The 27,576-nt window shown below is 38.6% G+C and overlaps 1 protein-coding gene across 2 annotated transcripts; it reads right to left on the bottom strand.

Annotated features, from left to right (window-relative positions):
• Positions 1-375: 375 nt before the first annotated feature.
• Positions 376-27,576, bottom strand: STAM2 (signal transducing adaptor molecule 2). Of its 2 annotated transcripts, none has more exons than XM_061608777.1 (14): positions 27,348-27,576; positions 20,728-20,812; positions 18,885-18,960; positions 18,377-18,472; positions 17,448-17,594; positions 16,018-16,087; positions 10,624-10,810; positions 8,711-8,805; positions 7,745-7,830; positions 7,521-7,608; positions 7,226-7,280; positions 6,222-6,375; positions 3,938-4,092; positions 376-3,311 (listed from the first exon to the last, which is right to left on the bottom strand). In XM_061608777.1, the coding sequence occupies exons 1-14, from the start codon at positions 27,385-27,387 to the stop codon at positions 3,089-3,091; spliced, it is 1,557 nt and encodes a 518-aa protein (XP_061464761.1). In that variant the 5' UTR covers positions 27,388-27,576; the 3' UTR covers positions 376-3,088. The 2 variants fall into 2 exon arrangements, with proteins under 2 accessions (XP_061464761.1, XP_061464762.1); XM_061608778.1 differs by having other exon boundaries at positions 10,624-10,744.

The raw sequence follows: 27,576 nt of genomic DNA, 5'->3' as shown, positions 1-27,576 counted from the left end.
ACTAATATTTATGTTAAACAACGTTTATTTGCGCAAGTCAGCACAAACAAGTTGTAAATAAGAGTTTGGATGGATATTTCATATGATCAGATTCCATATTGTTAATACTAAAGGTTGCTTGTACACAGGATTGTATAAGAACACCCTGAATGGATGTTGTTGTAGGGAAAAAACCAGTGTGAACTTAGACAAGCATCCACATTGGGAACTTCTTGAACAGTACATTTTTAGAAGGCATTCCATCAATCTCAGTACTCATATTATCCCTTTTCCACTCACCAATTAGCTCGAGATCAAAATAATTTAATGTACTGTCATGGAAATCTTTTTCCAAGTAAGAATTATTAAGACTATTCCAAGGGAAAGACAGTCAAACCTTGTACAAACTAAGTTTATTGCAACAAAACCTGGTTATACTTAACATTGTGACACACTTCTCTTGAGAAATAATGCACAGATAACAAGGGAAATGGATTCAGGTAAAAAACAGCAGTTAGAACATGACACAGCGACCCCTTAACTGGCAATCTTTCACCAGATTATGCCAGAGGTTTACAGGACATGGAAAGTGTACAAATGAAAACCAAGCCAATGTTTAAGTAGTAAAAAGGCATGTTGAAAAGATTAGCCATTTAAATCTTTTTGGGGGAGATGGTGGAGAAATACTGGAATTTCTAGCAAGAGATCTTTGTGAACTCAAGGTTAAGTGTTAACCTTTTTTTAAAAAAAGGTGTAAATTAGATGATGGTATAGATCGGACAAATGCACTTGGGGAAAAATATTTGTATACTGTTTAGGATAGCAAAATGACCACCACACAAGGAGAAGTTGTACCTTACTTTAACACCCATGAAGCAATTCACAATACAACCCTTACTACAAGCTGTCAGGAATTTCTATTTAAATAGTTGACATGAAAAGTGAAGCATTTGCTTTTAATATAAAAATAGGTATATGCCTGCAGTACATTCTCAAGTCCATTCAAATCAATGGCTAAACACTCACTGATGTCAATGGAGTCGGGCCCTATGGAAATCTGTAGTCAGTTCCTTTCGCGGCGTAATGATGATCACACCTTAACAATAAATAATATTATAGTCTAGAAAAGAGAAGAGGGACTGATGATCCCATTGTTGCCAGAACACTAAATACACAATTTCAACATCAGAATTTATACATATTTACAACCTGCATAAATGCATTATAAGATTACAGCAACTAGCAATAATGCCAAATGCAGCTACATATAAAATTTCAGTGATGTTCTTCTTAAAGAGAATGAGTATATATTGTGTATAAAATCTCAGACAAATGGATATATATACACATACTATTTATATATTATATATAAAGAACAAAATACAATGAAAGGTTGTTTCAGGTTAACATCACAGTCAAATATTGGGCACCACTTAAAGTAGTATCAAAGACTGCATAATCAGTTTTTACTGATACACAATGCATTAACAAACATGAAGGAGCTCTTCAAAAGCCTTCATTTTGTTTATAAAATGTTAGAGCTGAGACAGAGATGGGAAAAAAACCTGACCTTGCTCTAAATATGGATTCTAGAAGAACATATCTTGACATTAATTCAAATTTGAAAAGAGAAATTTCTCATTTATGTCCCATTTGCCATTCTATACCATTACTAGACAAAAAGGAAATTAATCCCCAAGAACAAAAAAGCTTAAGATTCCTTCTATGTAGATTGGTATGGCTAAATGGCCAACCAACATGTTTTTCAGAAGAATTCCCCACATGCAAAAGTCCAAAATTGGTCCAAAATTAAACTGCAGCTGATCACTACCATGCTTTCAAACAGTCTAATTAGCACCAGTATAGGAAGAGAATGGGCCACTTTAACAGGCAGGTTTGATTTGGACAAACACAGACCTTACTATGGAGTAACAGGTATTTGTACAATAGACAACACATATTGCAGAAGAACTCAGAGATCAATGCATAAATGTCTTTATATTTTCATGTGTTCCATCATCTTTGCTCAGCTAAATAATTTGTTCATTCCACACCCCACCCCATTAGAGTGTATAGTTCAGCCAGAAGTAACCTATAAACGTATACATTAAAGATTATTCTGTTAAATAGCTGGATAAGTAAATGGCCACCCTGAAAATATAGAATCTTTCCTTCTGCTGTTCTATCACAGCAGGACATCTTTTTGATCTCTGAACACTGCAGTGATATTTTATTTTAGATCCCCACTCTTTAAAATGTGCATTTGCTAGTTATGGTCAAAAAAGATGACATCTGCTTATACATCTCTGCTGTGAATAAATCATGGCATAAACATGTCTTTCCAATGTGAAAGATTTCTTCCATGTAAATAAGTATTCAGCAAAACCAGTGAATAAGAGCAGAGAGAAGACAGAGCAAAAGGTCTACTTCTATCAGGGTACTTGGAAATTTAGATACTAAAAATGCAATCCTTAGACTCTTCTCTTCTTACACAGGGAAAAAGAACTACCACACAGCAATAAACAGTACTAGTTTTCTGAGAAATGCAAACAAGAAATCCAGTCTGGCAGAAACCATAAAGTCCATTAACTTCTTCTGTCATTCAAAGTTTTCTTCTCCCAAGTTCACAATCATAAAATGCATTCTGTTAAGATGATCTAGCAGGGGTGCAAACTGAAGAGCAAATTAGCTAAGCTAATTGGGTTTCAAGATACCACTTCAAATTTAAAGGTTCCATAAAAACAATGTTATTAATAAAGTTTGGAAAGAAGAAACAGGAAGAGCTGTATATAAAGCTTGCTTTCAAGCTTCCTCTTAGGAACTTACAAGGAAAAGTTACTTCAGAGAGGCTTCATTGTAAATAGGGATGGGAATGTATAGAACACTACACGAGCCAGGGTTTGAAGGCCTTTTAACACATTAGCAGCTCAACTTACTTAAACAGCTATGCAGAAAAAAACACAGTTCAACTTGAATTAACTTTTACTCTGAATTTGCTTGGCTGTCTTTTCCCTTGAGTAGAAGTATCCTTTTAAATCAATCGAGGAACAATTTAAATGACAAGGGTCAGCAACATCCAAAACTGTTTTCAGGAACAAACTCTGCATTTTCACAGGAGAGGCTGTTGATGGTAATTTGTTCGCTGCTGTGGAAGTGAATGAGCTGGAACTGCTGGATAGCATGTTCCTTGAGGCAAACTGGATGTATTGTTCTGGTATGCTAGCATATCCATAGGCATGCCCATTTGTTGGGCATAAGGAACTGTATGAGCTGGTGGAAGGCAAGAATTCTGGTTCATGTAAGCAGAATTAGACACAGACTCTAGACCCGTGCTGAAATACAAAGAAAGACACTTGTCAATACCCAAAATAATCCCAACCTGGAAGGAGTATGTGTAACCCCTATGGGTTACATTGGTTTGGTCCAGTGGGTGGAGAAACCTTATGGAAGGATTGTATTAAGGAGTTGAGTACAAACCGTGAGGAAGCTGAAGAGAAAAGGAGCTGTTAATGCCAGAGAGTAAGGACTAGGCCCTTGTCACCTTGAATCAGGTAATGGGGTTTTACAATTATGTGTGTAAAGGGGATGGAAGAGTAAATTAATTCTTTTGTGGCTTTATGTATTTGAATTTAAATTATATTTTATTTAGGGCTTTGAAGTTTGCAATTGGAAATTTCCGTATTTCTCTACTGGACTTTCTGCAAGCAAGTTCTTCATTTATGTCTTGCTGAATGCATTGGACTTTGGGAATTATTATGTTAAGAAGATATATGATATATTCTGTTGGCATACATGGTGTTATGTTCCTTTCAGTTATTGTTTAAATATATATATATATAAAACAAACATTGTAATTGTGTTTGCAGTATTCATTTCAACGAGCCCCATAGGACCCAAGAAAGAGGTACATATGCATTTGCAAGAAGAAGTCTTTAATACAGCTTTCCTGTGGGAATACCTTAAATAGGCTGTCTGAGCAGGCTGAGATGTTACTGAAGAATTTATAGTTGGAGGTAAGGACCTCAGAGGACCAATCTGATCATTTCCTGGATTGTAGCCTTGAGGAACACCATGAACCACATAGTTCCCACTGTGAGGGTGTATGGGATATGACTGCAATGGAACCAGAATTAAATTACCTGTCTGAATTGCATTGCTAAAAATCAAAAGGAGAGGGGAACACACACAATAGCTATTCTAGTACTGCTGGTTTCATATGCAGCTAAAACACTGCATTAAATCTATGGTCTTTAAAGCTTATGGTAATTTTCCCGATGGAGATGGATAAAAAGAAAGAGCAGATGTTTTATAGCACAGCATCAAGGTCATACTGCATCATCATGGAAGCAGCTTCCTTCAAGTTTCTATCACAATGTAGTAGTTACAAACAGGTTTAAATCCCCAATCAGTTACAAAGCTTGATAGGAAACCTAAGGCAGTCAACTTTCTCTTATCCTAATCTGCCTCATAGTTACCATGAGGGTAAAATGGGTGGGCAGAGAACCATGCGTGCAAACCCTAAGCTCCTTGGAGGAAGGGAAGGGGAACAAATCTTTTTAAATTGTTTTAAATTTTTAAATTGTGTTTTAAATTGTTTTTAAAAGATGTGTTCTAAATTTGTATATTTGTTTTTAATGTTTTTAGTTACTGTAAACCGCCCAGAGAGCTTCGGCTATGGGGCGGTATATAAATATAATAAATAAATAAATCTAATAAATAAAACATTCAGATCTTGCATAACACTATCTTCTGTTAAGAGCCAGATTCTACTAGTTCCCCATAAGGTGATAACCATGCAAGTCATACCTGGAGTAGACACACAGAAATAAATAGCCCTGTCCATTTATGTCGTCTACTTCAAGTATAATTAACATTGGCCTTAGCCTTAAAAAGAGGACATCCAGCATACAGTCAATTATACAAATCAGAGACAAAACAGCACCATACAACTGCTTGCTCCTTCTACTGAAGTTATCACCTATTGCTTTTTAATCTTAATCAGGAAGCAACATTATCATGAAGTGACAGGAATATTAGAATTTAAGGTGTCTAATACTCATAATTTCTTTTATACCTCCCCCCCCATATAATCAATCGTTTATCATTTCTACGAGTTCATCACAAGGCATAATGGCTACATGCATCATCTTTGATGTGGCAGTTACCATAGTAACTATTCTTTTCACAGTGATTATGTAAAACCCACCTAATATATGCAGCCACATCCCCCCCCTTTGCACTTAATTATTGCCTACACATTCTCCTCTCCCCATTCTCTTTGTTTTTGCTTAAATTAACTAACATGAGTGTTTGGATTGAGGGTGAATTTTGAAGTTATTTTATTCCACACACACACAGTTGAGGAACAAGTTAAAGAAATCAAGACTTTACAGGACAACACTGGTTTTGTCCTTCCAAGTCATGCTTGATCATCATATTCATTGTCAACAGTTTCACTGAATATAGACACCACAGCTCAAAACATATGCATCAATACATCCTTCTTTTATTTTACTTATTATTTAGTGGTGACAGAAAGACATTGCAATGCTGATATATCACCAGTAATTTTCCACTGCTAAAACTGTCAGTACGCCTAGTTCCTACTTGCTATCTCAGCAAGCCTTATAACTAGACTGGATATCTATGCAAAGCTCAAACAAGTAAATCTATCCATCTACCTATGCAAAGCCACAATGAAAACATGTTTAACTTGAAAAATTTACTAGCTTGTATCCTATTCCTCTCCCAACCATAGTTTCTTATGGAAGGAGGTGGTGTGAAAATAAATATGTTTTGCAAATGGAGTCATATAGCATAACCCTATCTATCTCTATTCAGAAGTAAGTCCAACTGAAATCAATCAGTCTTATTCCCAGGTAAATGGGGTTAGGATTGGGGGGGGGGACAGGAAACACCACTTCTCTCTCATGTGAATTTTTGGATCCCAGCCTACAGGAAAATTACAATGAAAGCATTCTCCAACATCTATTAAGTGTATTGTATTGGTTTGGGTTAAGAGTTGTATTTTGTGGGAGAAAGAAATAGTAGTTATCAATGCTGTTTTGTTTAAGCATATGTTGACATGTCACGCATCAAGATTTAGCAATCTGGATTAAAATCTCAAATTGAAACAAAGTAGCACAAAGGCTACAATTGTTCATACTCTAGCAGCCATTTTTAAAACTACAACCTTTGCTAGATAGGCTCGGAATTTTTAACAAATTTTAAGGGGCACTTACCTGCACTGGAATGCCAGCAGATGTAGGTGGATAGTGTGCTGATGAATGCATCTTTGAGTATGTAGAATACATAGGAGTTTCGTTCATTAGTTTGTTGTAGAGTTCCAAAGCTTCTAATGCTTTAATATTTAGTTCAGACAATTCTGAGTGCTTCCTAATTCAAAAGGAGCAAGTCAAGCATTTGAAGTTATTATGTACGTACCACTGTGTTAAACATTAATGCACAGCATGGTAAAAGACAGTCTCAGAGTTAAAAAGTGCCTTGGAAAGAAACTATTCTAGAGTCTAGGAAGGACTGTCTACATCATGCTTCCCTGCAAGACATCCACCCTTTGCTTGGTCCTCATAATTCTAATGCTCAACAGCAGCATTCTTCAACCTAGTTGTCTCCAGATGTTTTACACCCACAAGTCCTATCATCCCCAACCATTTACCATGATAGTTGAGGATGATAGCAGATTTAATCCAAAACATCTAGAGGTCACTAAGTTGGAGAAAGCTGTTTTACAGTTAACCTGAACTTCATAAAGATAGCTGACAGTTCTACACGAGCAATTCCCCACAAGGAGGCAATTTAGTCAAAGGCTATGAGGGAAGACTTGACTGATTAGCCTGCAGGATTTCTGAATTTCAACTGCTAAATTTACAAGTTATCCAGGCAACATGGGGAGGGGAATTAATACCCCTCCCTCTCTTTCTGATAAACTCAGAGCACCATTATGCTCACATTCAACATCAAATTCCAAGAAGTGGTCACTTGCTAGAAATACAGCCACCCATGAAGAGTCCCACATTCCAAGCTATTTGCAGCCTGAATTGTACACTCTTATGCTTTGTGCATGGCCTAGCTGCAACAAGGCTACTGTCTTGATTCAACCTCCTAAACCAGACTGTACAAGTTGACAGAGGTCTGAAAAAAACAGGACAGTCCCGTGCTCATCTTAAGTCTTCTATGTACTGCTTAAGCAATTGTTTTACTTGCAAGTATCACTTGATTGCCTTACCTATCAATTTCTTCTAGTTTTTCATCTATCATGGGACCCATCTGTTGGCAGATTTCTAAAGAATATAAAAACGTTAGTATTTCTTCAATTAAATGTTCATAGATGAGACTATTGTGGAGACTGCAAGCAATATATGTTGGCCCCATATGCAGCTATGCATTGAACATAGTGATGGGTAAGCCTAACCTCCCACCTTTCTTTCACACTATAGTTTAGCTTATTGAACAAAGGACAAAGAACTCAACAGTAGTTCTGGAATGAGACTGTTAGCACATTTATCAGCAAAAAAAAATACCTTCTAAATCCAGAAGATCAGGAGAATCAGGTTTAGGATCCGTGGGGTCTATGCTCTGAAGTAACTGCAATGCCTTATCCATCTTACTCTGAAAGATGAAAAAAAAATCACTAGGAAAGGTATAACACCCCTTTCAGGAGTGCAAGTTCACAAGTTCTGTTTCTCTGAAGATCAATAGCCTCTTCAAAATTAACTTTTTGTCCTAGTTGAAAGGCACCACTTACCTCATCTATGTAAACTGGCTCAGGCTCAGCTTTTGTAATTTCCTCTGTTGTGTCTTCGGCAGAAGAATTTTTATCCACAGTTGGTGCTAAAAGAATACAACAGCATGAGTTTCTCAACCTAAAATATTTTTCTATTAATCTACAAACACTGTTTCTTTATTTAATAAATTTCAGAATAATTAATTTCCCATAAAACAACCCAAAGTGAATTAACAATAAAGACATCCAAGAATAAAAACATGTATCAAAACAGTTCCATGTCCAATAACAGCTACAGGCTGGGATAAAAATCTTCACTTAAAAGGCTTGTTTATAACATGTGGCTTGCTAGAATTTCACCAATTGTTGTAAATCACTTTGGGTTGCTTTGCAAGCAAAGTGACTAACAAATAACAACAACAACAACCCTGCATGCAGAAATGCTTCATACATTGGCACATGGAAAAGAGGTTTTAAATGTTGCTCTTGTGATTTAAGATACCTCTTAAAACACAAACACACTGTCTGCCCTGAGCTCAGAACCCAGATGGCAAATTAAAAGTAATTTCATCTCTCATGATTTTTAGCAGTATGACTTGTGATATTTGAATGTTTTTGTATGCAACACTAAAAAATTGTATTAGGTTGCAACACAGCATTAAGAACCATCTATCCTCACAATTTCATCCCATCTCCATCTGCAGCTTTAGAGCAGGTGAAATAGCCTTGTCTTGAAATGATATACCACTGACAGACATGGGAAGTTACTGCTCATAAAAATACAAGATCTTTTGTCATATTGCGTATGATTTAGCAATTAGAGCACAATTAGGCATTGTGAGTCAGAGGATTAGGTCCAATTCCCAGGGTACTTAGTGACTTTGGACAGGTCATTAAATCTCATAATACTTTCCTACATAAAATTGGGATAATACTTTATGTATGACTCTTAAAGTAATTTCAAGACCACTTTTTTATTTGGCTTACCTGACTCAGGCTCATCATTTAAGTTAGAGGTCACAAAGTTAGATGGAAACAATCCTACTCCTCTGTGATTTTCTCCTTTCCACCAATTGGCATCACTGACCAATAAAGATTTACATTTTAATACACAAAACATTGACCTGCAATATATTGCCCCTTGCTTTCAAATCCTTAGGGTAGATTCTTAATTTACAATTGAAAACTATAACTTGCCTTCTGCCATTCACAGATGTATTAAAGCAAAGCCACAGAAATAAACCACAATTGCTTAACTTTGCAAGACAATCAAAGTAAGGGCAATCTTCTAAAATGCCTGAAATCTGCTACAAAATACAAATCTGACACAAGAAATCCCTTTAAAAAGTATTGCCAAAAACTAAAGCAGCAAAAGCTTAAATATTTGTTGACTATGTGCATTTGACACTGTCACTTTTTTGTCTAACACAAATCCCACAGATGTTCTCCAAATCCTCTAATTTCAGTGAAATTAATTCAGTTGAGCTATTTAAGATACAGTCCTTACTATGTATTCAGGTTTATGAATTGGCATGTAACTATAGCTGTGTTCAGGCATTTGCCCAAACTCATACAGTCATAAAACAGGGATGTGGACAAGGGTGCACACACAAGCCCCAGCTCCAATGTCCCTGAAAGAAACAGGCTGCTTTTTAGACCTTTGCGCCTTTTGGGTCAAAATCTGAAGAGGAATTTAAAGCAAGTTTGGCTGTATGCACTTAAAACTTCTTCCCATGATCAGGAACCCTGATAATGACATGCCTGAACATGGCTTCAACAATCAGCGAGATTACTTAAGACAACTGTAATGAATTCCCAATAGAAAATATGAGAACTCCGTGTATCATTTCTTCTAACTCCTGATAAGCAGATTGGAAACTGTCTTCAGCAGTGCCCACTTCTTCAACTTTTTGAACTTTGCACTGACCCCATCTCCCAAGAAATTAAGCCATTTCAAGGCCATTGAAAAAGTCATTGGCTGTGTTTGGTTTTAATGCTAAACAGTTTAACATGATGTGAATGAGCCTCAGCCTTGTGAGGCAGAAGATGAGAAGCTCTTGCTGCTTTTTTCAATTAATCATAGTTTGTCACTGTCTGAACCTAGACAAATTGTTGTTAGCCTTAACTATAGTTTAGGGAAACAAGCTTAGGTTTCCCTAAAGGATGACCATCCTGGCTAGTTTCCCTAAGCCACAGTTAGGATTAACTTGGTGCTTTGGGTTAGTTTAAGCTTGTGTTCCTGCAATGTAAAAACCAATCCTATTGGTGAAATCCAAAATAACACAAGCAAATTTCCATGCGTGCAATGGGACTTGCCCTTTCTCTCCTCCCACTGAAACACTCCCCAAAATTTGCTTCAGAATATTGGGGGAACCTCCAGAGCACAGACACCACTGAATGTCACCCTTTGCCTGGGAAGTGGGGCAACGTGGATGGACTTACAGCACTGTTCTGTAGAATTCAGAGATGAAATTTTGAATTTAAAAGAAACCCTGCCTCAATATGTTCATTGTGGCTTACCTCCACAATTAGTACTACACATGGCAATTCTGGTCAAGTACATAATCCATCCTGTATTTTGAGAGAAGACCCTCCACAAAGATTTAAGAATTTGATCTAAATGATTTTCAGAAGTCCAAATGAGTTTTACAGTGAGCATGTATCAATAGGGTACCTTTTCAAAGCAAAATCAGCATGCAGCAACAGGACATATAGGGATGTTTCAAACGTTAGTCATGATCAGAGTAGATACACTGAAATTAATGGACATGACTAACTTAGGTCCATTAATTTCAGTTGGTCTACTCTGAATATAACTTAGTTGGATTGAACTGATATGGAGCAAATAAGTTTAGGTCAGCAATCCCCTCCACAAATAGAAGTCTCAAAGTATAACATACCTGTCATCCAAAACTACAATAATATCTCCACTCTTAAAGGTGAGTTCATTGTCCTCAACAGCTTCGAAGTCATATAAGGCTTGCACCTTTCTTGAAATTTTCTGATGGTTTGGATGAACTTCTACAGATGGGTATAAAGGTTTTGTTTCTGTTTGCTGTTTTTGCTCTTGCAAAGATAATTCAATAGCTATGATTTGGAAAACAAAGAAATGTCTTTTATACTGATCCAAATAAAGATTAAATCGGTTAATGGCAGTTTTATTTTATAAGGCAGCTATTTATTTATTATTAGGACAATTTATAAAGTGCTATACACTGCAATAATGTCAGAACGGTATACAACAACAAAGGTACCATGGGTAAAACCTGTTCTCACAAAAACATCATATACAAAAAACAAAAACAAAAAAACAAGACCCCCTTCTCAACTTTTATCTTCTAGGGTCCAAGATGTGCAGAGATCCTAGTTCACAACTGTGTTCCGTACAGTATACTTTTGCATACAAAGTTCTGTGAACTGGGTACTAATCCAGCACTGTGGTTAAAAGATGACATCTCTGAACCCCTCTTAAAACTATGCTCAAAAAAGCATACTATATACAAGGTAACAGCTTGTTCTGAACTTCTCAAAAAACATAGGGATGATACAGTATTCAAGAGGCAATCCCCCTCCCTTCCAATGTGGATCAATAAAGGTCAATTAGCAGGGGGCATTCAATCCATTCAAGTGCTAGACAGTTGAGACAGAGGGCACCATCTGCTTCAGGATCCTATCTCTTCCTGTACTCACAGTAGTCCACTGCAGTTTGAGAACCAATGCTATAAAGGTTGTTGATGCATAGAGTGATTTGTCATAAGAGCACAGCTAGAAATAGCTGGTCAAAACTGCTTTCAGCTTATTACACAAATAGTTATCATTACAAATCCACAGTCTTAAGTATTACTCTGACAAAAATTTGGACTGCAAATACATTAGTGATTACCCAAACATTAGCCAAACTCTAGCAGAGAAACTGATCATTGAAAAACTGACTGAGCCTGCTATTTACCATGGTCTTAAAGAAGCAAGAGAAAAGAATTTGCATGCAAGTTCTTACAGGAAAATACTTCAACAGGGCCAATATCATATAAGTCATCATATAACTTATAAGTTGTCAGCCACTGCTATGAACATAAAAGGTTTCAAACCTCATATTGCTTACAAGCTTAAGAAATCAATGTCAGATCTTGACAAGATTCAACACAAGATGTTACGCTTTCAGAAAACTATTAGAACAGATAAGCATCCCAACAGCTCAATGAAAGGAAAGGCTAGATTCAGAAGAACATGCATTTTCTGAGGTACATAATTCGAATGTTCCCTACACCCTCCACAACCTTAAGAATTGCTCACTCCTCTCTATGTCTTGCAAACACATTTTTTGATCAACCGACGAGACGACAGTACATGTAGACATCACCAAATGGTCAATACAGAAATCAAATTGATGATATAATTGGTAGCAGGAGATGGAGAAGTTCCATACTTTCTACGAAAACAAGACCAGGAGCAGACTGTCCCATTCACTGGATATGATGTCAAGTGAATGCATTGGAGGGACTGTCAAGATTGCACCTGCTGACCCTAGCCCTAACCCATACACGACCAGTATTCAATGGCCCTATTTAGCTGCTCTAAATCCCTCATGCGATGAGGCAGAATGGGGACAAACTCGCAAACTCTACCACCCCATCATGTCTTCTTTGAGCTGAAATGATGATACCTGAAATGGGGAGCCCACTCTGTTGGTGTAGGCTCCCCACATGATTTACAACCCTGGAAAATCAGGATAAATACTGCAAGCAGCCTACACAACTAGAGAAGGCTGTCTGCAGCAGGAGTTATCCCTCCAGTGCATGAAAGGCAACCCAGAGAGGAGGCAGAGCTAGTGTGCTAGTCCTCACTCCTCCTCAGCTCATGAGGGATTTAGAGCGCCTGAATATCCTATGCAAGGAATAACCACAACAAAAACAAAAACAGCAGCAGCAATCTAGTCCTCTACAGGGGTCCATGTCGCTATTGTTCTATATTAAGCAGGAACTAACATTAAAATATAAAGCAGGAACCCCTCTAGGATGCACACCTTAACGTGGTGAGGGGGTTTGAGAGTGTTGAAGAAACTGAGAGTAATGCCGTCTGGAGTCTAGACCAAGAGGCTAGACTCCTAGCAGGGGCACCTAAGGTGAAATGGTCAAAGCTGAGACACTAGACTAAGATGCATCCAAACTCAGAGGAAGGCAATGGTAAATCACCTCTGAATGCCTCTTCCCATGAAAACCCTATGAACAGAGTATTCAAAATGCAACACAAGATAGTGCTGGAAGATGAGATGCCCAGGTCAGAAGGCACTCACCGAGCTACTGGGGAAGAACAAAGGACAAGTACGAGTAGCGCTGTGACTAATGACACAGTTGGGTCAAAGCTGAAAGGAAGCCCAGAGGATGATGCGCACAGATGCGAAAGGAGAGTCCGGAGTTGTACAATGCATACAATAGGAACATGGAATGGGAGAAGCATGAATCAGGGAAAGTTAGAAATTGACAAGCAAGAGGAACGTGTCAACATTACAAAACTTGGTGTGAGTGAGTTAAAATGGGCAGAAATGGGACATTTTCAATCAGGCAATTACAAAATATTTTATGCAGGAAATGAGAAATTAAGAAGAAACGGGGTTGCTTTAATAGTGAGAAGTGATGTAGCAAAAGCTGAGGAGCTATAACACAAGATCTAAGCAAGTTACATCAATGAGATTAAATGTGAAACCTATCAACATAACCATCATCCAAGTCTACATTCCAGCGGCAAATGCAGAAGAAGAGGAATTGGAGAGATTTTACGCAGAAGTACTGGAAGAAAGTGACCACACACCAAAACAAGACGTGCTGATAATCATGGGGGACTCGAATGCAAAAGTAGGGAACACAGAATAACTAGGAATTGTGGGGAAATAGGGCTTAGGAGACAGAAATGAAGCAGGAGAAACACTTACTGAATTCTGTGAAGTCAATAATTTGTTTCTTGCAAACACATTTTTTGATCAACCAAAAAGATGACTGCACACATGGACATCACCAAATGGTCAATATAGGAATCAAATCGATTATATAATTGGAAGCAGAAGATGGAGAAGTTCCATACTTTCTGCGAAAACAAGACCAGGAGCAGACTACGGTACATATCATGAACTGGTCATATCGAAAATCAGAATAAAGCTAAAGAAGAACGAAGCAATCATAGTGCCAAAATACAATTTAAATAAAATTCCAGGAGAATATAAAAAACAAATTAGGAACAGATTTTAGGCTTTAAACTTAGAGAACCAGAAGAACTATGGAGTGAAGTCAGAGACATTATCAGGGAAGAATGCAAAAAGACAATACCTCTACTTAACAAGAGAGAAAGACCTCAATGGATGACTGAAGAAACTCTTAAAATGGTTAAAGAGAGAAGGCAAGCAAAAGCAAAAGGAGATAGAAACATGGTTAGAACCATAAATGCAACAATACAGTGACTAGTACGGAGGGACAAAGAGAACTATTACAATAGTTATTGTCTAGAAATAGAAGAGGACAACAAAAAGGGAAGAACAAGAGCCGTATTCCAAAAGATTAGAGAAATTAAAGGGAAATTTAAACCAAGAGTAGGGATGTTGAATAATCAACAGGGGAACACACTGACTGACCGAGATAAAATAAAAGGAAGATGGAAGCAATACCCTGCAGAACTCTATAAAAGAGATGCCAGGATGACAGATTCATTCACGGAAGAACCGTATGATGAAGAACCAGACATTTCAGAATGTGAGGTGAAAGCTGCTCTTAAAATACTTGGAAGAAACAAATCACCAGGAATAGATGGCATACCAATACAACTGCTACAAGCTACTGAGACTGAATCTATTCACATTTTGACAAAAATCTGTCAAGAAATATGGAAAACTAAACAATGGGCCACAGACTGGAAGCGTTCCATATACATCCCAATTCCACAGAAAGGGGATCCCAGGGAACACAGTAATTATCAAACTATTGCCTTAAAATTCCATCCAAGTACAGTAATGCTCAAGATTCTACAACAAAGGCTTTTACCGCATATGGAGCAAGAAATGCCAGACATCCAAGCTGGATTTAGAAATGGAAGAGGCACCAGACATCATATCGCAAACATACATTGGATAATGGAACGGACCAAGGAATTTCAGAAGAAAATCACCCTGTGCTTTATAGATTACAGCAAAGCCTTTGTGTAGATCATGAAAAACTATGGAATGCTTTAAAACAAATGGGGGTGCTACAGCATCTGATTGTCCTGATGCGCAACCTATACTCTGCAGAAGAGGCTACTGTAAGGACAGAATATGGAGAAACCGATTGGTTCCGCATAGGAAAGGGTGTGAGACAGGGGTGTATTTTATCACCCTATTTGTTTAATCTATATGCAGAACATATCATACAGAAAGTGGGATTAGACCAAGATGAAAAAGGTGTGAAAATTGGAGGGAGAAATATCAATAATTTAAGATATGCAGACAATACAATAACACAAGATTTATGTAACTTTAATGTTGACAACGAGGACACTGAACTTGTCAAGGATTATCAATACCTCAGCACAGTCATTAACCAGAATGGAGACAATAGTCAAGAAATAAGAAGAAGGCTAGGACTAGCGAGGGCAGCTATGAGAGAACTAGAAAAGGTCCTCAAATGCAGAGATGAATCGCTGAACACTAAAGTCAGGATCATTCCGACAATGGTATTTTCAATCTCTATGTATGGATGTGAAAGTTGGACAGTGAAAAAAGAGGATAAGAGAAAAATCAACTTATTTGAAATGTGGTCTTGGAGGAGAGCTTTGTGCATACCATGGACTGCAAAAAAGACAAATAATTGGGTGTTAGAACAAATTAAATGAGAACTATCACTGGATGCTAAAATGATGAAACTGAGGTTGTCATACTTTGGACACATAATGAGAAGACATGATTCACTAGAAAAGACAATGCTGGGAAAAGCAGAAGGGAGTACAAAAAGAGGAAGACCGAAGAAGAGATGGATTGATTCCATAAAGGAAGGCACAGACTTGAACTTACAAGATCTGAACAGGGTGGTTTATAACAGGTGCTACTGGAGGTCGTTGATTCATAGGGTCACCATAAGTCGTAATCAACTTAAAGGCATGTAACAACAACAACCCTATGTTGCCACTTTCCTAACACTTTCCACCTCTTGGGTTCAGTCTTCTTTAAATGGAAAATGTTATGCATCTTAGGCACCAAAACGTGTTTCTGAGCATAAGTGTTGAAACACTTTAAATGATATATCATTCAAGATACATGGCGATTAATAGTTTACCTTTAGCTATATCTTCATCCTCTTTGTTTTTGCTTGATGATGCACCATTCTTGACAACAGTTGAGGGACTCTGTAAATGTACTGACAATATAAATATGCTACATCAAGTGGGAAAAGTTCTGTATTTGCTTTTATTTAAAGTACAAGTTCTGTTTTTAAACAGAACTGGTATTAACAGAACTGCCTTGAGGTAAGCATTTTTTTAAACTGTTTAGCAGAAGAAAGGACTGGAATCTCAAGAGGTGCTAGGAACACCAAACATGTTTTGCGTAGAAACTCTTCGGAGTCATCCCAACTTATACATTTCAGTCATAAGGTAACGTCATACATTGCCTCTAGATGAAATACCAACTCAAGCCTCAAATGAGAGCATAACTGAGTGCAAAAACAATGCACAGCTATGATGGTCTGGCATTATGTGAGTGATCCTTGGACTCCATGCACTCCCTCTTCCTCTTGCACACTCCAATTTTGTCCCTAGCTCTCTTTCCTGAGGCAAACCATAGTTTGTTCAGTATAGATACGATAGCAATCTACGGTTTGCTGAGAAAGAGGGCGGATGCACTTAGCATTTCTATAATGTGTTTCGTAAGCTCAAAGCTCTTCAAATACACTATCTCAGTAATCCTTACAAAATCTGGAAGACAGCGTCTGTATTAACACTAGTATCACAATACTTAAAGATTAGACAGTACTGGAAAGGGATTTCCCCCCACTCCAAACTCCTTTGCTCACTGCCTCTGGAGTGAGCTGCCTCTTGGGTCAAAGTTGGCAAGTCACATTACTTTGTGACATGCCTGAATAAGCTGAGCAGACCTTGAACAAGGGTTTTCTCAAAATTCATTAGAGTATTTCTCCATAATAGATTGCTTTCTAGCACCTGCTGATGCCTTTCTCCTGGTTTGGCCCTGTACAGCAAGCAGTTTGTCACACTCATTTATTTTTCGTTATGTTATCATAACCCATTTGCCTACCCCCTTTCTTGACAATTATGTTGTGTTCTGGAATACCTTAGCAGATCCATAAGGCTATATACAATAAGCAGGAGTCTGTGAAGGCTTGGTTTTAAAGTTGCAGCTATATGCATCTGCATTCACCAGGGTCAAGAGTTTAGCTATGCCACAGTTCTCTGTCTTGGCAATAAGGATCTTAGTACAAAATTGTTTTAATGTCATATTTTTTATCTTGGATTTTATTTTGATATTTCTAAGCTAGTTCAGGAAAAAAACTTTTTTCAAGGGTGGGATACATATTTTATAATAGTTCATTGTGATACAGAATAGTAGACCCAAAAATTCCATCTCAGTGTGAAAACCAGGCATTTATTGAAAAGCAAACAGAGAAATATATGTTCAGTGTTTTACTAATATGTCCTTCTGTATCTGCAAAATTGCAAACATGATTAAACAGAATTAAATCTAGTCTCTTACCTGTGACCTGGCTGTAGGAAATGTAACCCCTTCTTCCTTAAGAGATTTAATAGTTGCTGATATTAGACTAAACTGTGGGTCTTTCTGAAATTCTTCTGACCATTCTACCATTAAAGCTTTTAATTTTTCACATACTTTAGGATGAGCCTAAAAAAACAGAAAGACACCGTATACATAAACAAGCATGATTTTATAGCACAGCCTACAAAGCAATTTGAGATTTTTTAAATATTACGGCTGGGATCCAAAGAACTTGAGAACTAATTCTGAATGCCCAAGGGGCTTTGGGCTTGTGTTCATAGCAACCTTCCATGATGCATTTCTTCTAAAACTGAGGAGTGTTTCAAAAGGAAATTGTGAAATGGTGTAAGAGTCCGCTGTTAAAAAAAAAGAAATGCAAACATGATATTAGGCATGTCAAAGTCTTTGGGCGTGGCTACAACATGTCTTTGGATCCTGGCCTAGATCTAGTTCTAAAATCTAGAGGTCAACCGAGAGTTGGTAATATGTGTGCAACAGGTTCACAAACATTTGCTAAGTGTACTATTATCCAACTATATTATTAGTGTACATTATGAGCTTCCATGATACAAATATGGGTGGGATGTAAATTTAATAATAAAATATTTCTGTTCTTCGTACTTTAGTACTGTATAAGATAATACCAAGCTTTTTCAAAGATTTGTTGTTCCTGCATATGACAGCTGTCACTTCAGATACTGCAAAAGTTAAATTTTCTTCACTGTGGTCAAGAACAGAGTATAACTGTGGAAGATCATTTTATGGTTTTGTATAGTTTTACCCCATCTTACCTCTTCTTTTCTGCAACCTAAGCTAAATATCAGCAGTATATTGTACAGATGTAAAGATACTATGTCAATGAATCTCTCACTGGCTTTCATTAAATATGATACATATTAGAACCTTACCTTGTTTATTATAACACGTACTTCACTGGCAAAGTCACGAGAGCAGATTTCTAAGTGGAAAATCTTTCCGCAGTTTGAAACACAGGCTCCTAAGAGCTGACAAGTGAAATTGAGGGTGAAAATGAGTAAATGAAAATATCCACATAGAGTTGTCTCCAAATAAGTAGTTCTGTTGCACAACCGAACATTCTCTCTTTCCCCTACACATCCCCTAAGTCTATTCCAGGGGTTCCCCAACCCTCTGGAGCAGATTTGAGGAGGGTGTGGGAAGTCCCATTGCGCTAGCAGTAATCCTTGTGCTAAGTGGACAAGTCGGTTGAATACCACCCATGAAATACAAAGTGTTCACCATTTTAGTAGTGACAAACGTACAGGCCATAACAAAGAAATAGTCTCGCACTTCAGAGATAGATATAAGATTCAAAGGTGAAATCTAGACCAAAGTATAGCATTATAAAAAGAACTATTTAAACCTTCTTCACAAAAATAATTTATGAATTATACTTACAGTTAGTGCCTGCAAAGCAACATGTGGTACCTTGTGACTGACTCTCTTCAAAATGGCTTTAAGACAGTCTTTTGCTCTAGACAAAACAATATCATTTTCAGACTTACTTTAATCACTTAATTCACCCATAGGCAACCTGTAGCCCTCTAGGGTTCCCCCCATGCCCCCTCCCCAAATGTCTTCCTGACAAAAACATTAACGCCACCCAAAACTGGACACCTTCCCCAATACCTGGATTGACCTTCCCCTTCTTCCAATACCTGGAGTAACTTTGGGCAGCAGAGGGAAGTCGCTCTGGACATTAGGGAAGGTACCCAGTTATTTTGTGCACTCTTAACTCAGGGAGTAGTATGGAGGAATAAGAGCTGATGGGAAGGGAGCAGTCAGGCTTTAAAAGTAGAAGGCTGAAGGAGAAACAGCAACACTCTTCCCACTTCTTCCTTCAACTCTGTGTTCTATTTAAGGATGATCGCTCCCTTCCCACCCTCACACTGCAAGCCAGAAAAGAACAGCCACCAGGCAGGCTCTACTTGCCTGCTTACCCTGCTTTCTCTCTGGTGGTGATAAGACGAGCTCATGACATGAAATATGAGGGCGTCAGGGGCACATCATTTCAAGGTGGTGTTTATGTGAGAAAGGAGGAGGAGGGGATGGAGTGCTTGTGTGAATGGATGAGGTGTGGGGGTTAACGCGTGCATGTGTGCACTTCTACTTGAGAAAGAGACCCACTTTTTGCCCATACCCACCACCAGCATGCAACCCCCACCTACTTTCCCCAAAGGAACGCAGCATCAAAAAGATGGCCCATGCCTGACTTAACTGAAAAAGACACAAAGGAAAGGAAGGAAAAATACATTGGAAGCTCAGCGTCTTGCGACAGAAGCCTACCATTACTGATGCAAATGGAAGTTCCACAATCCCTTTTTTCAGACCTTTAAATTCTGTCTAGAGTTAATGCGTGGACAGGAAGCAGAATCACATCAGTTATTCCCTTCTTCCATACATTGATAGGATTTGTGTGCACATAGCCTACACACTTAGGCTCTCTCCACAAGACTGGAAACCCTGAAAAGTCATGGTTCCAAATAGCACAGGCTGTGTACACACACACACGGCGCCACATTCTTGCTCCCCTTCCACAAGGCGATTCAATACAGAATTTGGACGTCTGAAAAGGCCTCGTCTCTCCTCTGTCCTTTGACTGCTTTGATCACTTGCAATTTTTTAGTTTGAAATTAGACAAAGCTACTCTCCGTTAGAAATAAATTAATATTGCTAAACACAATTTGGTATACATTTTTTCTTGTTCAAACACAACAGATGCTGATTGCTTTCAAAGCTTGAATAAAGTGCAGTCATATCCAAGCAAACATTTTTCTTCTTGCAGTTTAGTCTGAAAGTGAACAAATATATTTAGCAGCATGCATTTTTTGGCAAATTAAAGATATAACTGCATAGAAGAATCAGAACCAGATATCCCAAGAGTTCTGGAAGACAATTACAAGCAAGTGTTCATACTTTTTATTTCCAATCCAGAAATGTATTGGCACTAATAGGAAACTCTATGTTAAGTATTTTCTGTTACTTCACAACAGAAAGAATTTACTTACTAGCCTGGACAGTTTCTCAAGTGACCTAGTTACATTTTCTCTGTGTGTCTAAAATGGAGCTGAATTTTTATAAAAGATTATTTTTACAATAACCACCTTGCTGTGCATATCTGCCTAAAGCAACTGAAATGAATAAGCTGCCCAACAGATCCGGGCACAGAAAACACAGATTCATCAGAGGACACATACAATGACATTCAGAAGGGCTTGACAGGCTAGACAAAGTATCTTACCCATTAGGAGTGCTTCCAACTTTATCACATATATCCATAATAACTCCCCAGTCTTCAGCAGTGTTGTATTCATTTGTGGCCTTCTCTATAAAGAAAAGTAGGGCTTTGAGAATCAACACCTTTACAGAACACACATACTCTTTGTTTAGCACTGCGACTAGCAAAACAACTTCTTTTTATTCTGAATATGCTCTCAAAAGCTGTAAACGTCACAAACGGTTTTTGCATTCCCACCAAAGTAAAGCTCTAAAATGAGACATGCATTTCTCAGTTAGGGAGCCCCCCCCCGCCAAAAAACAATCCCAAGGTCATCATATGATCTGTTTAGCTATAACATACCAGAGTCTGAAAAAGGCACATCTTTCATAACTCCTTTACCCAAGTGTAAAAATATCAAATGTTTGTTCTCTTCAGAGGTACAAGTCTAATACATTTGTTATTTATATCCTTTTTTCAACCAAACCATAAGATGGATAATGGCCCCAAAACAGTTTGCAGTACAAGTATTTAGCTTTAAATTCTCAGTTCTCTAAGAATATAATGAAGAGGCTATAGCAATATTTTAAAATGGTTTTAAATTGTGTTTTAAATTGTTTTTAAAAGATGTGTTTTAAATTTGTATATTTGTTTTTAATGTTTTTAGTTACTGTAAACCGCCCAGAGAGCTTCGGCTATCGGGCAGTATACAAATACAATACAATAAATAAATACAGCAAGAAATGTTACTACCTGCGAGACAACAACTTACCTAAAGGTTCTTAAAAATATTTACGAACTGAAAAACTACTTTGCATCTTAGGGAAAGCTTCAAAGTTAATTCTCTGTTTTGTCAGCTGGTGCCACTCTGAACAATCGTTAGGTATCATAAAGTTTATATTTTTAGAATGTCTTACTGCTATTCTTCTTAGTACTTTTATAGAGTTAGTCCCAATCTGCATGATACATTTAAAGCAGTATCATACCACTTTAAACAGTCAGGACTACCCCCAAAGAATCCTAGGAAGTGATGAGAGTTGTTCAGAGACCCCTATTTCCCTCAAAGAGCTACAATACTCAAGAGTTCCCAGAGAGGAGGTTAAACCACTCTGACAACTGTAGCTCTGTGATAAGAACAGAGTCTTCTAACAACATAACACCTTAACAAACTACAGCTCCCAGGATGCTTGTGCAGGGGAACCAGTTAGATAGAACCCATTCATTGGGCAAAACCAGAAACAAACCTTAAACAAGCACCAGCACTGGTTCACAAAATTTATTCAGGGCTAGGAAATAAACAAGGTGTTCACTTGTGAAAACTATAATGTCTCTTGAAAGGGCAGGTTATTCTTAGTCTTCTGCCATCTGTGTGAGCAATGTATGAGAGGCTTTCAAGATCTGATCTGTCTGTTTGGTAACAGACTCCTCCTTTAGAGTAGCTTCAAATTAAAGCATAGCCCATGGCTCTCCAAGGATTGCTCCGCAACAGCTGCCATCATTCATGAAGATTGGCCATACTGGCTAGGACTGATGGAAGGGGCTACCTGTTCCTCATCCCTGATCAACAGTCATTAAATTATTTCAGTCTCCCAAAAATGAGACTGTAGCTGCTATTAAAGGAAAGGCTGTGTAAATGTTATATGAAAGGCTGTGGCTCAGTGGCAGAGCATATACTTTGCCTGCAAAATATCCCAAGTTCAATTCCCAGTATCTCCAGGTACAGCTGGGAGAGACTCCAGCCGGAAATTGTGGAGAGTTGCTGCCATTCCATATAGACAATAATGAACTAGACTTGGTGGCCTTATAGGCCCCATCCAACTCTACTATTCTATGTTTCTGTGACCAATGTTTTGGCTCTGTATTAGGTAGCTTCCTATATTGTTCCTATGTTAAATGAACACCAGAAACAGCTTTTCTGATGAGTTTAGGAAATAAAACTTGATATGCATTAGTTCTCAAGTAATACCTAAGTATGTTTAAAGCTCTGCCTTTATTTTCACTCAACCAGTTTCAAATTCTACGCTAAGACAGTCCCAGATTGCACGCCATGGGAAATCAAAGGCTCCTGCAGGCCTGAAATGTTGACCCACAAAGAAGCTGACTGTTTCATTTTGGAATGTTTAACTCTCTGGTTTTGTTTCTTCCTGAGGCAGTTTATACTGCCCTCTTTCTGCATCCGGGTCATCCCCCATTCAGAGATGCACTACAAGAAGCGCCAATTGCTTTGCTGTCTGAACCACTGCTCCAGTCAGGAGGCACATACAGAACAGTTAATTCATACAGAATTCTTAAGGGCATAGTCCAAAGAGAATGGGCAATGCTTATCCATTCTAAAAGAAAATCTTTTGGGTTGCAAGAGTAAATCATACCCCAATTTTCACTCAGAAAAACGACTGTGCCACAGCTATCTGATGTTGGGGAAGTACCACACATAGTCAAATCAAATAAATGAGAGCTTTCATTAACGTACTACCTTTTTGAAACAACATTACTGCCAGAGACCCATGTTAAAGCTGTGTAGTTTAACAGGATATAATGCAAATTAGCAAGGCAGAGCTTACTTATGAGAATCAAAGGTAAAGAACACAGGACTAGGGTGAAGTTTTAGAAACCTAATAATCTTTTCTTAGCCCCAAAGAAATAACGCCAGCTGACAACACATAAGTAGTGTATATTATTGCAGGACAAAACATAAAACAATTGTGAACCAATTATTAAAGCATACATTCCTGATTAGCATGAAACAAGTAGTAAAACAAGATTGCAGGTTTATTAGTAAAGCACTGAAGACAGCAGACATGATTAACAAAACACATCCACATTCTCAGCATGTTTCAAGCATTCGTATTTCTACTAAGCAATCCAGCAAAATTGCTAGCGTCTGGTAATTAATTCACTTTTTCAGTTCAATATTCTAGTTAGCAGAAATACCAATTAATTCTACATTTAATTCAGGTAGCCTGTATCAACATATTATTTACTAAGTATATACAGTAGGGCCCCGCTTCTCAGTGCCCCACTTTTCGGTGTTACGCTAATACAGCGCCAGTGGGGCGATCAGCTGGAGCAGGGGCTGGAGCTCCCCGCGCTCCAGCTGATCTCGCCAGGGAAGAGGAAGCATGCTCCAGCTGATCTTCTCCTCCTCCGGTGCGATCAGTGGGTTAGGTCTGGAACCTAACCTGCTGTATGTGTGGGGCCCTACTGTATAAAACCAGCCTTCACAAAAAAGAACTGTTAAGTCTAAGACAAAGGTGACATCATGCATTTTTCTTCCATAAGGACATGGCTGCCAAGGGGGTCTTGTCATTTGCCATGAAAGACTGGCATGTTGCCAAGTATTCTATATTATATGTATTGTGAAATACAAAGCAGTCTCAGTACAACAGCTAAGGAAGGGTTTGTAAGATAATACTTTTCCCCACTTAATTCCTATGTTTTTTATTTTCATGGTGTTTTATAAAGAGTAAGCAATTTGCAAACATTAAACAAAGAAGTTATCTGACGTATGCTTTTTATAATGTTGACTGAAGAAGAACTAGTGCCAGAAATCAAAGTCCACCTGCATTTAACTTCCTACGTATCAGCCTTATCCTAGGAAGGTAAGTTACCAAGTCTCTAACAGAAGGGTGCACTGCCATTTTTGTAGTATGGCTTTCCACATTTTCTCGGAGAATCTAAATTACCATCTGCAATGGAAAATTAAAATGTTATAAAGCAGAGGGCAATTTCCTTCTGGAACGGATCAAGGAATTTCAGAAAGAAATCACCCTGTGCTTTATAGATTACACCAAAGCCTTTGCATAGATCATGAAAAACTATGAAATGCTTTAAAAGAAATGGGGGGGTGCCACAGCATCTGATTGCCCCAATGCAGAACCTATACTCAGGACAAGAGGATACTGTAAGGACAGAATATGGAGAAACCGATTGGTTCCCCATCGGAAACGGTGTGACACAGGGGTGTATTTTATCACCCTATTTGTTTAACCTATATGCAGAACATATCATACGGAAAGCAGGAGTGGACCATGAAGGAGATGTGAAAATTGGAGGGAGAAATATCAATAATTTAAGATATGCAGACGATACCATACTACTAGCAGAAACCAGGAATGATTTGAAACGAATGCTGATGAAAGTTAAAGAGGAAAACATAAAAGCAGGGCTACAGCTGAATGTCAAGAAGACTAAAGTAATGACAACAGAAGATTGATGTAACTTTAAAGTTGACAATGAGGACATTGAACTTGTCCAGGGTTATCAATACCTTGGCACAGTCATTAAACAAAATGGAGACAATAGTCAAGAAATTAAAAGAAGGCTAGGATTGGCAAAGGCAGCTATGAGAGAACTAGAAAAGGTCCTCAAATGCAAAGATGTATCACTGAACACTAAAGTCAGGATCATTCAGACCATGGTATTCCTGATCTCTATGTATGGATGTGAAAGTTGGACAGTGAAAAGAGAGAATAAGAGAAAAATCAATTCATTTGAAATGTGGTGTTGGAGGAGAGCTTTGCGCATACAATGGACTGCGAAAAAGACAAATAATTGGGTGTTAGAACAAATTAAATGAGAACTATCACTGGATGCTAAAATGATGAAACTGAGGTTGTCATACTTTGGACACATAAAGAGAAGACATGATTCACTAGAAAAGACAATAATGCTGGGAAAAACAGAAGGGAGTAGAAAAAGAGGAAGACCGAAGAAGAGATGGATTGATTCCATAAAGGAAGCCACAGACCTGAACTTACAAGATCTCAACAGGGTGGTTTATAACAGATGCTACTGGAGGTCACTGTTTCATAGGGTCACCGTAAGTTGTATACAGACTTGAAGGCATATAACAAGAATTAGAATTATGAGTCAAACATATAAAACTTCAGTGCATGTATAATATACACATTTAGGGGAGTTATAGAATGGGTTCCAAATTTATTTTTCTGCCTTGTACATTTTTGTTGAAATAGATGTAATATTCCAGTGTAGATGGTAGTTCAGATACTCCCAAAGTGGGAATCCATGCTATTTTTTTAAAAAATGTAAATCTAACACGACAGTCTTCAAACCCAAGTCTGAAAGCACACAAAGGTTAATGCCACTAATTTCACAATTCTTAGAACACAGACAGCTTGTAAAAAGGTGCCTGTTCTCAGGTTTCAAAATATCAACCAACCAGGAATGACAATAGCAAGCAGCTGACCACAGCTGATGTCACTGTAAATGAGGAAGAAAAGTGTGTTGTCATGTCTGTTGATATATGGTCCGTTGACTAAAACTCCAGGTGCAGTAAGCCATCCAGATATTTTCAGCTTTAATCATAGCATCTGAATCATTACCAAGAGCATTAATTATATTGTTTTAAAATCCAATACTTGTTCATTCAACTGAGTGAGAGACAGTATAGTAAATGTAGAAAAAGGTAGAAGGTTAAGTCTAAATCGTAGTCCATTTTTGAAGAATATAACTGTGCCCTTGCATTGGTCAAGCAGAAGGCAAATGAGTACAAAAAGCCTCGCCTCAATGCAAAAACAGGTATGTTTATACCAAAACATCTGGGGGCAAACTCGCTATACATCTATATTGTCAAACCAGGGCCAGTAATGTCAGACTCCCTATCTATTTTCCCAATTCTCTACTCCCAGCTATGAAGTCTCTCTTACTAGTTATATGGGGGGGGGGGGGGAGGAACAGCATAAGAAACTGCCCCATAGTTCTACCTCTAGCACCATTACTGCTTGAGTACATGTGTACATGAGTACACGATCCAGCAGTCAAACTTCTAGAACTACCAGCCAGATTAACAGCCTTTATTTATTCTGGAATTTACCCTTCAGCAAGTAATTAGTTTTCAGCTCCAGTTGTGCACCAAGAGTGGGGGGTGTTAAAGAGACAGTCATCTCTAGGCAGGTCACAGCCAATGCGATATTGAATAAAAGCAGCAGAAGCTCTGGAGATAAACATCCACGCTTTCTCTATCTAAGAAACAGGCCAAAAACTCTTATGCAGAGAAAAATACCAGGGAGCATTGTGTCCCGGTTGAAATGGTAGCGGACATCCCAACGGCAGCCATCTAGTAAATGAGGGTCCTTCCTCTTCCCCAGCATCAACCCAGGGACGAACGCTCTTAACCCAATCCTACGTTTGTCCATGCACAGGACTGTAACTTTGAAGCAGGAAACATCAAAACCCCAAACAGATTCCCCAAAAAGAAATTAGTGCCGTCCGGGATGATGGGAAGTAGCCCAAGATATATTAACGGCGGAGTGAAGAAAGGGAAAAGAAGGCCCAGTGACACGCCCCTCCTCATTAATTGACATGGGGGCCTATCCACCGGGAAGCTCTCGTTAACACCAGCCTCCATGACATCATGAACAAGAGCTGCCAGGTATGACAGTGGGGGTTTGCCCAAAAGAGTTTCCTGGAGGATTGGGCCCCCTGAGTCCACTTCTCTCTTCTCAGCCCCGCCCTGGTCAGCCGCCTTTATAGGTCGCCTCGGGGGTGCCACCTGAGCCTACCTTCCTTCTTCTCCCCAACTTTTAGGGCAGGTAACCCTTTCTCCTTCCCAACCAGGACTACCCTTCCAACTCCGTTTCCAAGGGACAAATCCCACCCGCTAGTGACCCTGCCGCTGGACTCACCCACATCCTGCTCAAAAGGGTTGGCGGCGAAGAGCGGCATGATAATGGCGGCGGCGGCGGCGGCAGTGACACTAATGACAACACTCCGGGCGTTCACTCGGTCCGTATCACTCAGGTCCAGTAGGTAACGAAGCAACTCCGTGCGCAGCAACCCCTAAGCGAAGCTTGGCCCGGCCCCGCCCCTCTCTTCTCTACTTCCTGTTCCGCCCGCCAATGACGTCACGAAGGA

This window comes from Rhineura floridana, chromosome 2 (genome assembly GCF_030035675.1).
Source record: "Rhineura floridana isolate rRhiFlo1 chromosome 2, rRhiFlo1.hap2, whole genome shotgun sequence".
NCBI classification, from domain to species: domain Eukaryota; kingdom Metazoa; phylum Chordata; class Lepidosauria; order Squamata; family Rhineuridae; genus Rhineura; species Rhineura floridana.
This window is presented reverse-complemented; position numbering and strand designations above follow the sequence as displayed.

Bases quoted from the DNA above. Each gene is read 5' to 3' on its own strand.
- STAM2 (XM_061608777.1), bottom strand. From the start codon at position 27,387: ATGCCGCTCTTCGCCGCCAACCCTTTTGAGCAGGATGTGG. The intron at 7,281-7,520 runs GTATTTTTTTTT...TATATTCTTTAG, and splicing joins TGATCTTCTGGATTTAGAAG to AAATCTGCCAACAGATGGGT. The intron at 3,312-3,937 runs GTATTCCCACAG...TTTGTATTTCAG, and splicing joins GCTCAGACAGCCTATTTAAG to CACGGGTCTAGAGTCTGTGT.